General features: G+C 44.5%; 1 protein-coding gene across 9 annotated transcripts in view; it reads right to left on the reverse strand.

Annotated features, from left to right (window-relative positions):
* Epb41l5 (erythrocyte membrane protein band 4.1 like 5) overlaps positions 1–13791 on the reverse strand; it is a 127636-nt gene that overhangs the window by 14507 nt on the left and 99338 nt on the right. For all 9 annotated transcript variants that reach the window (XR_013043194.1, XR_013043195.1, XM_042257991.2 and 6 more), the window contains 3 exons: positions 7468–7558; positions 5447–5521; positions 523–564 (listed from right to left, as the gene is read on the reverse strand). Coding sequence is in view for 7 of the 9 variants with exons in the window: in XM_042257991.2 (XP_042113925.1) it covers positions 523–564; positions 5447–5521; positions 7468–7558 (208 nt within the window). In the remaining 2 variants the exon portion in view is untranslated. The remainder of the gene's footprint in view (positions 1–522; positions 565–5446; positions 5522–7467; positions 7559–13791) is intronic.

Here is a 13791-nt window from a genome sequence, read left to right on the forward strand (position 1 = left end):
ATCCCCTAGAACTGGAGTTTCAGACAGTCGTGAGCACCCATGTTCATGCTGAGAATCGAACGTTGGTCCTCTGAAAGAGCAGCCAGGGCTCTTACCCACTGGGCTATCGCTCCAGCCCCCAAACTGCTTATTTTAATTTTATGTGTATGAGTATTTTGCTTGCATGTATGTCTGTGTACCACATGTGTGTCTGGTGCCTATGGAGTCTGGAAGATGGAGCCAGATCCCTGGAACTGATGGTTATGAGCTGCCATGTGGGTGCTGGGAACCAAACCTAGACCCTCTAGAATAACACTCTAAACCAACCACTCAGCCACCTCTCCAGCCCCTTTCACCTCCAATTTTTACTTTTAATCTGAATCATTCAGCATTTACAGAAAAGTTGAGCCATAAATCTGAAGCCATTAAATTAACAGATCTTTGATAATGGCCCCAATATTTGCAGGAAAAACAAGAACTTGAGAATCCTTTAAGTATCTGAAATTGTAACCAAAAGAAGAATCATAAATAGTATGAACTTACTGGAATAATCCACCGGGGTGTGATCATGGATGATGAAGACACCTAAAACAAATTTCATAGGCACTTACTTTTAGGGAAGACTGACTTATTTTCATAATTACACTCATAATATTTTCTACTGTGAAAAACGCTGCAAGCTGCAAGAATATATTATAGAGATTCAGCTATACATAATAAAGCTGTACCTAGAAAGGTTAAGGAATCTTTCTAGAGGGAAGCCATATATCAGGGAATATTTGGTGTTATTCAGCTTTTAATATATCAGCTGTCTTCTGCTGTGAATTTCTTGTGTGCTCATACACTACTAGGCTTTAATGGCAAACAGTATAAGCTTCTCAGACCTCCTGCTGATCTGAACTAAGTAGGAGACAGGTGGATTGCAGATGCATAGCTTTGTTTCTTGTGCAAATGAAGCTCAGACCATCCCTTTCCTTCAGGCCTTGTGGCATTCCTGAACTACTGTCTCAGGACAAAAGGGCTTTTTGCATAACCAGGTGCAGTGAAGGCTGGCGCAGAATTCCTGGTCTGGGCAGGGTCAAGTGGCCTAGAGGGGAGAACAGGGTGGAGTTTTTGGATGAGTAGGGATTCGGTCAGATCAGGAGAAAAGGAAGGAAAGATGGAGGACAAAGGGAGGATGAGGATGAGGTTGAGAGCGTAAGAGCTTAGTTACTACTAGGGCTATGAGAGGACAGAAAAAGAAGGGACAGAGAGGAACTGAGCATGAGGGCAGAAAGAAAGGTGCATAGCGAGAGAACTGACTCGGAAGAGTAAAATGTATGGACTAAGAGTTTTGTGTTCTTAGATTCATTTAATAATGTCAACGATTAGATTATCAGCTGGTTGTCGATTCTTCCCAGACCCTGGGAGTGGGCTCTTGAGGGGCTGGACCTCACATAGTCTGTGACAGAAAAATGCTACAGGGAAGGCAGTTCCCACGGAGTCTCCTGAGCTAACAAAACTTCCAGCCCCAGGCTTTCACGGCATACACCCTACTCAAGGGACTGCTAGGACTCTGAGGACTTCCATTACAGGGAAGATTATAACTCAAGTACACTACCCCTGCTGTTTCTCTGTGCAGTCCTGGCTGTCCTGGAACTGGCTCTGTAGACCAGGCTGGCCTTGAACTCAGAGACCTGCCTGCCTCTGCCTCCTGAGTGCTGGGATTGAAGGCGTGCACTACTACTACCTGGCTCATTTCTTATTTTTAAAATCTTTTAAAGTATATTTATTTATTTGTGTGTGTGAGTGTGCGCACACAAAGAGCACAGGAGCTGCCAGCAGACACTGGGACATTAGAAGGACACATGGTCTCCACTCGCTGACTTCCAGGCACTGGAGTCTGGTTATCACAGGAGCATCTGAATGTGGCTTGACTGTAAATGAGGGGAGGACTAAGATGGCGTTGGATGCACAAGGTCCAGAGATTAGTAGCATCACTACTAAGACCCTAACAGTTCCACCCTAGGCTTACTAAGGTCCAGAGATCCAGATGTACAGCTGTTCACCAAGAGGATAGTGTTTTTTGGTGTGGTCAGAGATCCAGGTGCACAGCTGTTCACTGAGGTGGGGTATGTCTGGTGTGGTCAGAGATCCAGGTGTACAGCTGTTCACTGAGATGGGGTAGGTCTGGTGTGGTCAGAGATCCAGGTGCACAGCTGTTCACTGAGATGGGGTAGGTCTGGTGTGGGCTTAGTCTGATTTTAGAGACTTTGTAAAGCAACGGAGACATGAGTAGAATCATCAGGAATGTACAAAGAGCAGCAGGAAGAGGATGAGAACCCTTTAAATCTGCTCACCTCTGGGGGCTGTGATTGTTCTACTTAGCATGTCAGGCACTCACACAAAGACTTGGCCATTTCTTTTGTTTTATACTATTAATTATTTTAATTTTGGTTATACTTTCACACTGGGTGCTTTGTACCATGCACGTGGCCAAATTTAACACATATATATGTTATATATATATATATATTTAAACATATATATTTAAACATATATATTTTTATAGATAATATATATATATTATATATATATATATATATATATATTAACAATAAAAAACCTGTTAAGGCCAGTTGAGGGTCTGGTCCTCAGAGGCCACTGGTTTAGAGGAGATTCTGGCTTCTTGAGACAAGTCAAGGGCCTTGCTTGACCACGGCTTTGCTTAGAAGTACGCAGGTTATTTCTCCTCTGTGTAGAGGGGATAGAGTCTACCCGGGGGGAGATAACCTCAACCTGCCATCTAAACTCCAGCTCTTGACATGAGTGTGAACAAAGAGAACCAACGACAGCAGGAAAACCCTACTGAGGGGTGATAATCCAATAGAACTAAGTCACTGAAACTCTGAGACAAACTCATTAGACAAAATTAGACAGTCAGACATGGTAAGTGAGATAGCTCATGGAATTAAGGCACTTTTGGGTAAGCCTGAGCACCTGAGGGTGGATACCTGGGACACACATGATCCGAGGAAAGAATTACTCCCGAAAGTTGTTCTCCGACCCCACATACACAGTGGCATGCATACCCACAAAACACAAACACATACGATACATAAACAAATGCCCAAAATGTAAAAGTCAGACAATCCAGGTGTGATGGAGACTCACACCTGTAAGCAACACTTGGGAGGTGAAGGCAGAAACCGTAAGTTACTCCTAGGTCAGCTTAGGCTACAGGAATTGAACCCAAGGCAAACAGTGCATTGACTACATCCCCACCCCTGGAAACACCCAAGAGTAGGTGCTGTAATCTAGACAAAACAATAAATAAGAATTTACTTTCAAGGCAAGCATGCTATTGCTGATCCAAGTCTCAGTCCTCTATTTTGATCTGTTTAATTAATTGATTTATGTGCGTGTCCGAGTGACTTCCTGTACTCATGCATGCAGAAGCCGGTGGAGTCTGGAAGAGAGTGGTAGATCCACCTGCCTATGCCTCCCAAGTGCTGGACTAACAGTGTGGGCTACCTTGCCACACTACTTTTTGGTTTTGTGAAGCTCACCTCCCCATGAAGACAAAGAGCAAACAGACTGTAAATGTTTTCAATTACGCTCTTAGGGACTATGTCTCTCTGGACGTCAGGGTATTTTGGCATTAATTTTAGAGGCTATCTCTTGTCTATTTCAAGATTTATTATGGTTCAAGATCAAATTTGGGATTATTTCTCCTCCTTTGGTAATGTTTTCTTATTTATTGATCTAAACTGGTAGTCTATATCACCTGGAAACATGTTTGGAAATGAAAATTTTGGGGTCTTCCCAAGATATACCTAATTTGAAACTAAGATGAAGCCCAACAATCTGTTTAGTACACCTTCTGGGTAATTCTGTGTGGTGATATGTTGTGTTCCCCAATATAAAACTTATCTGGGGTCAGAGAACAGAGCCAGCCACTAGATTAGACACAGAGGTCAGGCAGTGGTGGCACACACCTTTAATCCCAGGACTTGAGATCTCATGTCTTGCTTGGGAAAGACACATGCCTTTAATCCCAGGAAGTGATGGCAGGAAGCAGAAAGGTATATAAGTTATGAGAACCAGGAACTATAGGCTTTTAAGCAGTTCAGCTGAGATCCATTCAGATAAGGACTCAGAGGCTTCCCATCTGAGGAAACAGAATTGGCTGAGGAGTTGGCAAGGTGAGGTTGGCTGTGGCTTGTTCTGTCTCTCAGATCTCTCAGCTATCACTCCAATATCTGGCTCTGGGTATTTTATTAATAAGACCTTTTAAGATTTGTCTTACAATTCTGATACACACCCAAGTTTGTTCATTAATGATTTACACAAGCAACCTATACCACAGACAGTGCCATCTGTACCCCGACTCCTCAGAGGCATGTGACCCCCCAGTAGTTCTTGTCCTACAGTTAATAGTCACTGAAGTAGTTCTGTGTCTCTAACTAGACCGCAAGTCCAGCTGAAGAAAGGACTGTGTCTTGTCTGCTTTATGGCAATGGTCCTGGGTACACCGCCTCCCAGGTTAAACAGGGCTGAGATTTCAATGCTACTCAGTAATCGGGCTCCCACTTTTTTTAACACTTAGTTTAGACAGGCTTTTGCTGTAACCCTGGCTGGCCTGGCCCATGCTTTGTGGATCAGACCTTGGACTTGCAGCAGTCTTCCTGAATGCTGGGATTACAGACATAAACCACCAAGCCCAGATTACTGTCTTAACTCTGAAATAACTTCGTATTTTACTTTGTGTGTCTGAATGTTTTGCCCATCCGTATGTAAGGACATTACAAGTGTTCAAGGAATACTGAGGCCAGAAGAGGGCAATGGATCCTCTGGAACCCGAGTGAACCGGTGCTGCAGTCACTCCATGGGGGCCAGGAACAGAACCCAGGTCCTCTACAAGAGCAGCAGGAGCTCTTAACCACGAGCTCACTGTCACAACTCTTTGATGCAGGCCCCAGGTTTTCTCTCGTCTTATTTAACATGATGTTGAACGATGAATGGGTTTATAGAGACATGTGATTTCCATAGGGTGAATGCAATTCAAAGCAGCAGAACTTGAGTACAGAAAGGCAACACTAGAGAAGCAAACAAGCTCTTTGTGTCTCTGGGGGTGTGTCCATGCCACACCGCACACGTGGAGGTCTTCGGTGTTTGTCTGTTTGAGGCAGGGTTTCTTATGCGCTACAATGTACCCCCGGCTACCGGGTCTGAGAGTTTCTGGAAATTCTATTTATGCCTCCTCTTATGTGTACTACTGTGTCCAGATTTATCTGAGTTTTGGAGATCCAAACTGAGGTTCTCACAAGTGTGCAGCAAGTGCTTTATCCAGTGAGCCATTTTCCCAGTCCCCAAAACTCTTATTAAATGAAAAGTTTTACTAAATTACTAAGTAAGAAAAAACCTGGAACCTAGCAGGAATATTTTCAAAACCAGTCTCTACCTTGCTGTTTTGAGGCACATTTACCTGGGGTGTGACTGTGTGGTCCATCAAATTCTCAGTTAGAGAAAGAAGTAAGGCGTCCAATTCATCTGCAGCATCCTACAGAAGACAAGGCACCAAGGATCCATGAGTGATTCGGCATTGCTCTGAACTTTCCCACAGTCTCTGAATTTCTCACAGTGACTTGGGCCTAGCTAGTGTTGACCCTTTAAGCAGAGAGGAAATGATCTCTCAACAACTCCTCTTCAAGGAGGAGAATCTACACTAGAATCAGAACCAGGAAGAGAAGTGCTCTGTAAAAACATTCATGTAGCTACTCCATTTACACAAAGGCCAACTATCCAGGTTCTCTGTCCTGTGCAGGACAGTCACAGTGTCCCAGCGGAACTCTTCTCCTAAGATGAGAAGAGAAAGAACACCCAGGTGGTGGTGCTGACTTGCAGGCTGGTTAACAGGAAGGGCAGCAAGCTAAAGCCCATTCAGAGGAGAATGTGATCATGTGAGAAGAAAAGAACTTAAGTGTTCGACTGGCAGGACTGGTTGACAAGGCAGAGCTCAAGGAAAGCATAGACTTTCTTTTTTCTTTTTTTTTTTTTGGTTTTTCGAGACAGGGTTTCTCTGTGTAGCTTTGGAGTCTGTCCTGGATCTCGCTCTGTAGACCAGGCTGGCCTCGAACTCACAGAGATCCACCTGCCTCTGCCTCCCAAGTGCTGGGATTAAAGGTGTGCACCACCACTGCCCGGCGGAAAGCATATACTTTTGATATGGTTTTGAGGCATCTACTAAACAAACTGATGTTTACCAAAGTGCTATCTGTTCAATTCTAGATGAAGCTATGGGCTATAATAGCACCATCATTGCATAAACAAAACAATTATTTATCAAGTTGATGAAGAAGTTTAAAATATATGTATTTGGTTTTGATTTAATACTAAAAATAAAAAATCTTAACAGATATGGCCACACTGGAGGGCCCAGTCCATCGTGGGTGGTGCCATCCCTGGCTAGTGGTCCTGGGTTCTGTAAGAAAGAAGACTGAGCAAGCCATGAAGAGCAAGCCACTAAGCAACATTCCTCCATGGCTTCTGCTTCAGTTCCTGCCCCGACTTCCCTCAGTGACGGATTATAATGTGAAAGTGTAAGCTAAATCCTTCCCAAGTTGCTTTTGGTCATAGTGTTTTTTCACAGCAATAGAAACCCAAACTAAGATCAGCTCTACCTGAAATACAGTACACATAAACATCAACTGTGTGTTGTCTTTGCACAGCAGGACTCAGGGTGATTTATAGTCTTCCCTTTTGTGAAATACCTGGGAAATTTCTACAACAAAAGTGCAGTATGTAACAAGAAGGGTGTTCAATCAGAAAGAGCTTGGGTCTCTGTGATCTCTGCACCAGCTAGGGGAGACACAGCATGTGGACACTTAAGGGCAGAACTTGGGACGAGCTGGTGATGCTGTAATACAGTCGGTGAGCGGTGCCTATTACTTGTCATCCGCTGTCAGAGACAGTAGGGACACAGCAATGAACAACACAGCTGATCCAGGAATGCTGGCATGCTACTGGAATCCTAGCCTGGGGAAAGTGAAGCAGAAGGCCTGGGGGTCAAGGCCAGCCTGGGCTACATAGCAAGGCCGTGACAAAATAGAAATCAGCCCCCTCACACAGCTTGTTTTCCTAGGGAAATCAGACTATAAATTTCAGCAAAATCATAGATGTACTGGATACACATAGCCTTGACTCTTCCGTCTAATACACACTTTATACGTGTCTGTCTGTCTGTCTGTCTGTAACAGTGTGTCTGAGAGGACAAGTCAAAGCACCCAAGACTGTCCCAAACTGAAGCCGTGACACGAGTGGACAGACACGGAGCAGAGTCTAGCTCCTCTCGGGGAGTGGGCAGAGCAGCCCCAGGGTCTTCCCTAGGGAGGAGGCTCAGCAGCTCCTTCCACCTCAAGTCCCAGTGCCAACGGGAAGTCACCTGCCACCCACGAGACATCCCTGGTCACATGAGAGGTTCAACTCAATGGAAAGCAATCTTCTCACCTTCAGTACAGATCCACTGTCTGCGCCTGTGGCGTGCATCAGGGGGAGGGCGTCTTTGCAGAGGGGCACATTATTTTCATCTAATACAGTCCTGGAAGGAAAAACAACAGATCATGAGGACTCGTACAGAGGTGGCACTGTTGGAGAACCCTTCAGGAAGAGTGTGGAGGCCACGGAGAGGGAGAAGATAGGGCAGCTGGAGAAGACATTCCGCTTTGACAGCCAATTCAGAGTCTTTTGCTACTAGATCCAAACAGCACACTAGCTTTCTTCCTTCCCCAAAAAGAAGATTTGTCTTTAGTACAAAACAAAACAAAACCACTAATTCAGAGTGCCTCAAACTACTAAGAGTTGCCAGTGTTGTTTAAAATCTTCAGAAAATTCAGGATGATACACTTTAGAAAAGAATGGTTATAGCTTCAAATCCAGAGAAATTATATAAAAAATAAGAAGTGAGCAACATCTATAGACTGGCTTTTTTTTCTTTTTCTTTCTTTTTTTCTTTGTTATCCTTCTTGAGACAGAGTCTCATTATTTGCTCTGGCTGTGTGGAACTCACTGTGTAGACCAACTGGCCTTGAACTAACAGAGATCCACCAGTTTCTGCCTCCCAATGCTGGGACTAAAAATGTGGGGCCACTATCCTGGGCCCCGTTGGCTCCCCCCGCCCAATCTATGATAAACTATATGAATGAGAAAGCTCAGTGGATCACAAATGTAATACATAGCTAAGACAAAAAAGAGGAGTGAGGAACCAGGAGCCATGTGAGGGCACAGGCTGGAGAGCTGCTGCAGAAGGCAGACGCCACGTCCAGGATGCTCTAGATACTGCATAAGATGAGAGGATGCTGGAGTACCCGTGGCCTGCAGGCCTGGCCTATGACAGGGGCTCTTACCTCCTGATGAGAGTAACAAGAATGTTCTATACACAGCTTCAGTCCAGGAAAGGAAAGGGAGGGCCACAGCTGGTTATCTATCAAGTTATCACCACAGCTGGAAATCCGACTCTCATTATCACTGCAAATGTGCCAACATCAGCATCTGCCCCCATGTATCCCACAAGACAGAGAAAAATGAAGGACAAGGTCTACACTGTAGAACTCAAGACACTACACTGAATGGAAGTGATTCCTCTTGTCCTTTGTAAATACAAAGAAATAAATATAGGAAAGAAAAGTTATGAGACCCGAAGGTGATTAAAATGTCCCAAGCAATGAATACTGAATATTCACCATCGAAAGTCTTATCACTTCTTAGAACCCACCTTGAGTATTAACAATAAAAGTCAGCCTATACTAAACCTAGGCATAATGCAAATGCAGAAAGTCAGCAGCAGAAAAAGTCAGTTTGTGCTTCTGAACAAGGAAATGACTCAGAAAAGGATTCAACCAAGCACCGAATTTTAAAGTAGGGATTGTGTTTTAAAAAGGCTTCTCGAACTCTCCAGGGAAGTGGACTCCCGTGGAGCGTGCAGTGCTGCCCACAGGGGAAGCAGATGAAGGCCTCCCAGCCACCGGCACCCACCGGCACAGGTGCCAGCCCAGCAGCCCACCTAAGCAGTCCGCACACGCTCTGTGTGGGGAAGATCACGGTGAAGAACGAACAGCCGTGGCATATGCAATGGCAGGGAGAATGAAGAAACAAAAGGTAAGTTTTTAAACTTCAGAAATAGAAAAACACAAAACGGAATGGCACATATATTTTATTTTACTGATGCAAACTTTAAAAGCCATGCAAACCAAGATACTGTTTGTAAAAATTTATGTATATAATGAAGGTACTAAAAAAATCATACAAGAGCCTGAAAAAAGGATCTGGGAAAAAGGCCCGGTGGTTAAGAGTGCTTGCTGACTGAACACACACAAAGATCTGAGTTCAAATGCCCAGAAGCCATGCAAAGATGTTTGCTGTGGCCATACAAGTACCTGTACCCCCAACCCTGCAGGTGGCAGAGACAGGAGGGTCACTTGGGCTTGATGGCTGTAGTACAGCAGCAGACTCAGCGAGAGACTTGTCTCAAGGGAAGCAGAGAGCCAGCAGACACTGGAAGTTCTCCTCTGGCCTGCTCCACAGCGTCTTGAAGGCTGGGATTACAGGCTTGGACTCACTCTCTTTCACTCTGCCCAGGAATTTCCTACAACACATGCACTCTGTCTAACTCAGAACTCAGAGATGACCCTACAAAGATGTTCCTAGGAAACACACTGTAAGCCACCTACTGCTCAGGCAAAGCGAACAAACCAACAAACCCAACAAACAAGACAACCCCCCCCCCCAAAAAAAAAAAAAAAAACCCAGCCAGAAAACAAAAACCAACCAACCAACCAAACATCAACAAACCCAATACAATGGAAACATAGAGGCTGAGGCAAAGCCACAGAGCAAGAAATTTTGGGGGGAAAAAACCCAACCTTTGAGAGCCCACATGAAGCGGAGGAATAGAATGGCAGGACTCTGGGTCTCCTGCTAAGAGCAGACTGGAGCTCGGGCCCGGGCAGTGAGGCAGCACACGACCACCAAGCTGCAGCCTGGCCCTGGCAATCTTCCAAGTGCTGCAAACCACTCCAACACACAGCCAACTGTAAAGACCTTTTGAGAGCATTTTCCTCTATTAACAAAACACTTTATTATTATTAATTTACCGTGTGTGTGTGTGTGTGTGTGTGTGTGTGTGTGTGTGTGTGTGTCTGTGTAGGTGCTATTGTGCCAAGGCACAGGTGCGTGTGTGGTGGGTAGAGGACAATTTGAGGGAGTCGGTTCTCTCCTCCTACCATGTGGGCCTGGGGACTGAACTCAGGTTGTTAGGCTTGGCAACAAGCGCCTCTACCCACTGAGTCACCTCCCTGGCCCCTATATTTTTATTTATGTGTGTTAGTATTTTGCCTGCATATACATACATACAACCTGATGCCCACACAGGCCAGAAGAGGGTGTTGGGTCTCTTGAAAGTACAGTTATGCTGGGCAATGGTGGCTCACCCTTTGATCCTAGCACTTAGGAGGCAGAGGCAGTTGGATCTCAGAGTGAGTTCCAGGACAGCCAGAGCTCCACAGAGAAATGCTGTCTTGAAAAACAAAATAAAAGACCAACACTGCCCCCCCCCAAAAAAAAAGAAAGAAAGAAAGAAGCTATAGTTATAACTGGTTATGAGCTGCCTTGTGGGTGCTGGGAATGAACCCAGGTCCTCTGAAAAGTAGAGTGCTCTTAACTGACAGGCCAGCTCTCCAGCCCCATTTCCTCTATTTTTTTCTTTTCTTTCCCTCTAATGTCTTGGCTCCGGTCCTGGCATCTCTGTCAAATCACCAGCTGAGCTGTAAATAGGGCAGCAGGCATCGGAGACTGCAGCTCACAAAGACGTCTCCAAATGTCACTTGGAACATCACCAGCGGTTATATAACCACGCTGCAAACACCACTAAGAAAGCCTAAGGGAGGGAAGGCGGTTGCTGAGAATTACATCATCAAGGTAAAAATGTCCACTCTTCCAATTCAATGTGACGGAGAGTGACTTATTCACAACAAGACTGTGGCAGAAGCTCCCCGAGAACGCACAGACCACCGCACTTCCCGGGCAAAGGGCTCCACTGTGTCAAATCCTCTCGGAAAGCAAGAACCACAGGAGATCGGGACAATGTGACAACAGGCAGAGAATGGACCAAATGGAAGACTTAGAGCCAGAAAGCAGGACTTTTTAATTAAAAAATTGCTACAGGATTTCAACAGCAGATTTAGTAAGATTTGCAGAAGAATCGGTGAGCTTAAAGAGACCAGCGGAGTTTATGTAAGATCAGGAGCAGAGCCCAACAAGGAAGAAGCCAACAGCAGAAGGAACTCTATACATGTATCGTCTATCTGCGAGTCTAGGAGAGAAGCGTGCAGAAGAAATAACCAAATAAACAAAAGCTGAAAACTTAGGTAAGAGAACTGAATAAGCTCAAGGAACTCTCCAAGATGAACACAAAGAGATCTCTGCCATTGTATTAACTACACAGCACTGAAATACAGAGACAGGGACTCTTGAGAAATGACTCCTCCTATCTAACGGATCATCCTAAGGATAAAGCCAACTTTTCATTAGAAAGCTTCTACCTGTTACCCCAGCAACTGAGAGAATGAGGTAGAAGCAGTTCATGGAGAGCTGTTCTCAACAAAACAAAACATTCCCTGGGGATTCCACCTCCTGATATGTACCCAGCTTAGCATCTTCCCTTCTAGGCATGTCTACTCCTTCATGTCAGCCGCCAATATCCACAGACTTTCTACCAGGGATCCACAGTGGCCGTACTGGGCTGGGACACAGGTAGTGATTTTCACTATCCTTCCTTTCTTCCTCCATTCCGATCTCTCTGTCCCCCCCCCCTCAGCTCTGTAGCAGCCTGCTTACAGGCGCCCCTCTTCCCACCCCAACTCCATTTACTGAAGCCGACTCTTAGTACAGACCCAGGCTCTCCCATCACACCTCCACTCCCTGGGTACCCGCCTTTTGGTGTGGACTAGATCCCCCTACCTTCCACAGGCCCTCTTGGCTATTTCTCCTAGCTCATCTCTATTTCTCTCTGCTAATCACTGACTGGCACAACTTTCTACTTAGGGACCTCACAGCTCCCACACTTGCCTGAGATCATGGGAGGGCAAGAGCAATCAAAGAATGGATTACCTACCCAAAGATAAGACCAGATATCAGAACTTAGAAACACCTCAATCATAATTCAGATGTCTAGACCTCAATGCAAAACAGACATGAACAGCCAAGACAATAGGCCTCCATGAAAACCTAGTAACTTTACTGCAGCAGCCCTGAGAAATGCAATACAACTGAAGCCCACGACAAGGACTTCAAAATAGCAAGTAGGACTGTGTTTGAGGATCTTAAAGAGGATATGAATAAACTACACAGAGAAACCCTGTCTTGAAACTCCCCCCCTAAAAACAAGAGGATATGAATAAATCCATTAATGAAGTCTATGGAAACACAAAGAAACAGAGTAATGGAATGAAGAAAACAGTTAAGACATGAAAATAGAAATAGAATCACTAAAGAAAAACACACAAGCCGGGCGGTAGTGGCGCACGCCTTTAATCCCAGCACTCGGGAGGCAGAGGCAGGCGGATCTCTGTGAGTTCGAGGCCAGCCTGGGCTACCAAGTGAGTTCCAGGAAAGGCGCAAAGCTACACAGAGAAACCCTGTCTCGAAAAACCAAAAAAAGAAAAAAGAAAAGAAAAGAAAAACACACAAAACTGAAAAAAGCTGGAAATGACAAATTTAGGATGTCAAACAAAAACTTCAGAGTCAAGCCTCACTAACGTAGTATTAGACATGGAAAAGAGAATCTCAGGTGCTGAAGGCAAGGTAGAAGAAATGGATAACTCAGTAAAAGTTAAAAACAAACAAACAAACAAAAACAAAACCCAGGAACAAAACATCAAGGATACCACAAAAAGACCACATCTACAAAAAACCAGGTCAAGGGCACAGTAAAAATTTTCAACAAAATCATAGAAGAAAATGTCCCCAACCTAAAGAAAAAAATGCCTATCAAGGTATTAGACACATAAAGAACACCAAATAGACTGGACCAGAAAAGAATTCCCAATGATACAGAATCACCAGAATAGCAGACACAGAGAATGAAGAAAGGATATAAAAGCTACAGGGCAAAGACCAAGGAACATAGAAAGGCAGGCCCATTATTATAAAACATGATTCTCAATGGAGACCCTGAAAGCCAGAAGGCCTGGACGAATGTTCTACAAACTCTGCGAGACCACAAATGCCAGTCCAGACTATTATATCCAGCAAAACTATCAATCACAAGTGACTGAGAAAGAAAAACATTCCACAATAAAACCAATTTAAGCAGTATGAAGCTACAAATCAAGCCCTACAGAAGGCACAAGAAGGAAAAATTCAGTCTGAAGAGGTTAACCACACACCCAAGAAGATACAATGGATAATCTCAGAACAGTACACAAAAGAAGTGGGGGGAGAATAAATGAATAAAATAACAGGAATCAATAAACACTGCTCATTGATAACTCTCAATAGTCTCAATCACCAAGTAATATGACACTAACAGATTGGATTAGAAAACAGGGTCCAAGAAACACACCTCGTCATCAAGAATAGACACCTCCTCAGGGTAAAAGGAGGAAAACGGTAATCCAAGCAAATGGACCTGAGAAACAGGTAGGTGCAGTGAGTTTTAGCAAAACCAATCAGAAGAGATAGGGAAGGACACTCCACAGCCACAAAGGAAAAATCCACACTGTTTAGAGGACATTGCAATTCCAAACATCGGCACACCACACACAAGGACACCCATGT

The sequence above is a fragment of the Peromyscus maniculatus genome, chromosome 11, assembly GCF_049852395.1.
Source record: "Peromyscus maniculatus bairdii isolate BWxNUB_F1_BW_parent chromosome 11, HU_Pman_BW_mat_3.1, whole genome shotgun sequence".
NCBI lineage: Eukaryota > Metazoa > Chordata > Mammalia > Rodentia > Cricetidae > Peromyscus > Peromyscus maniculatus.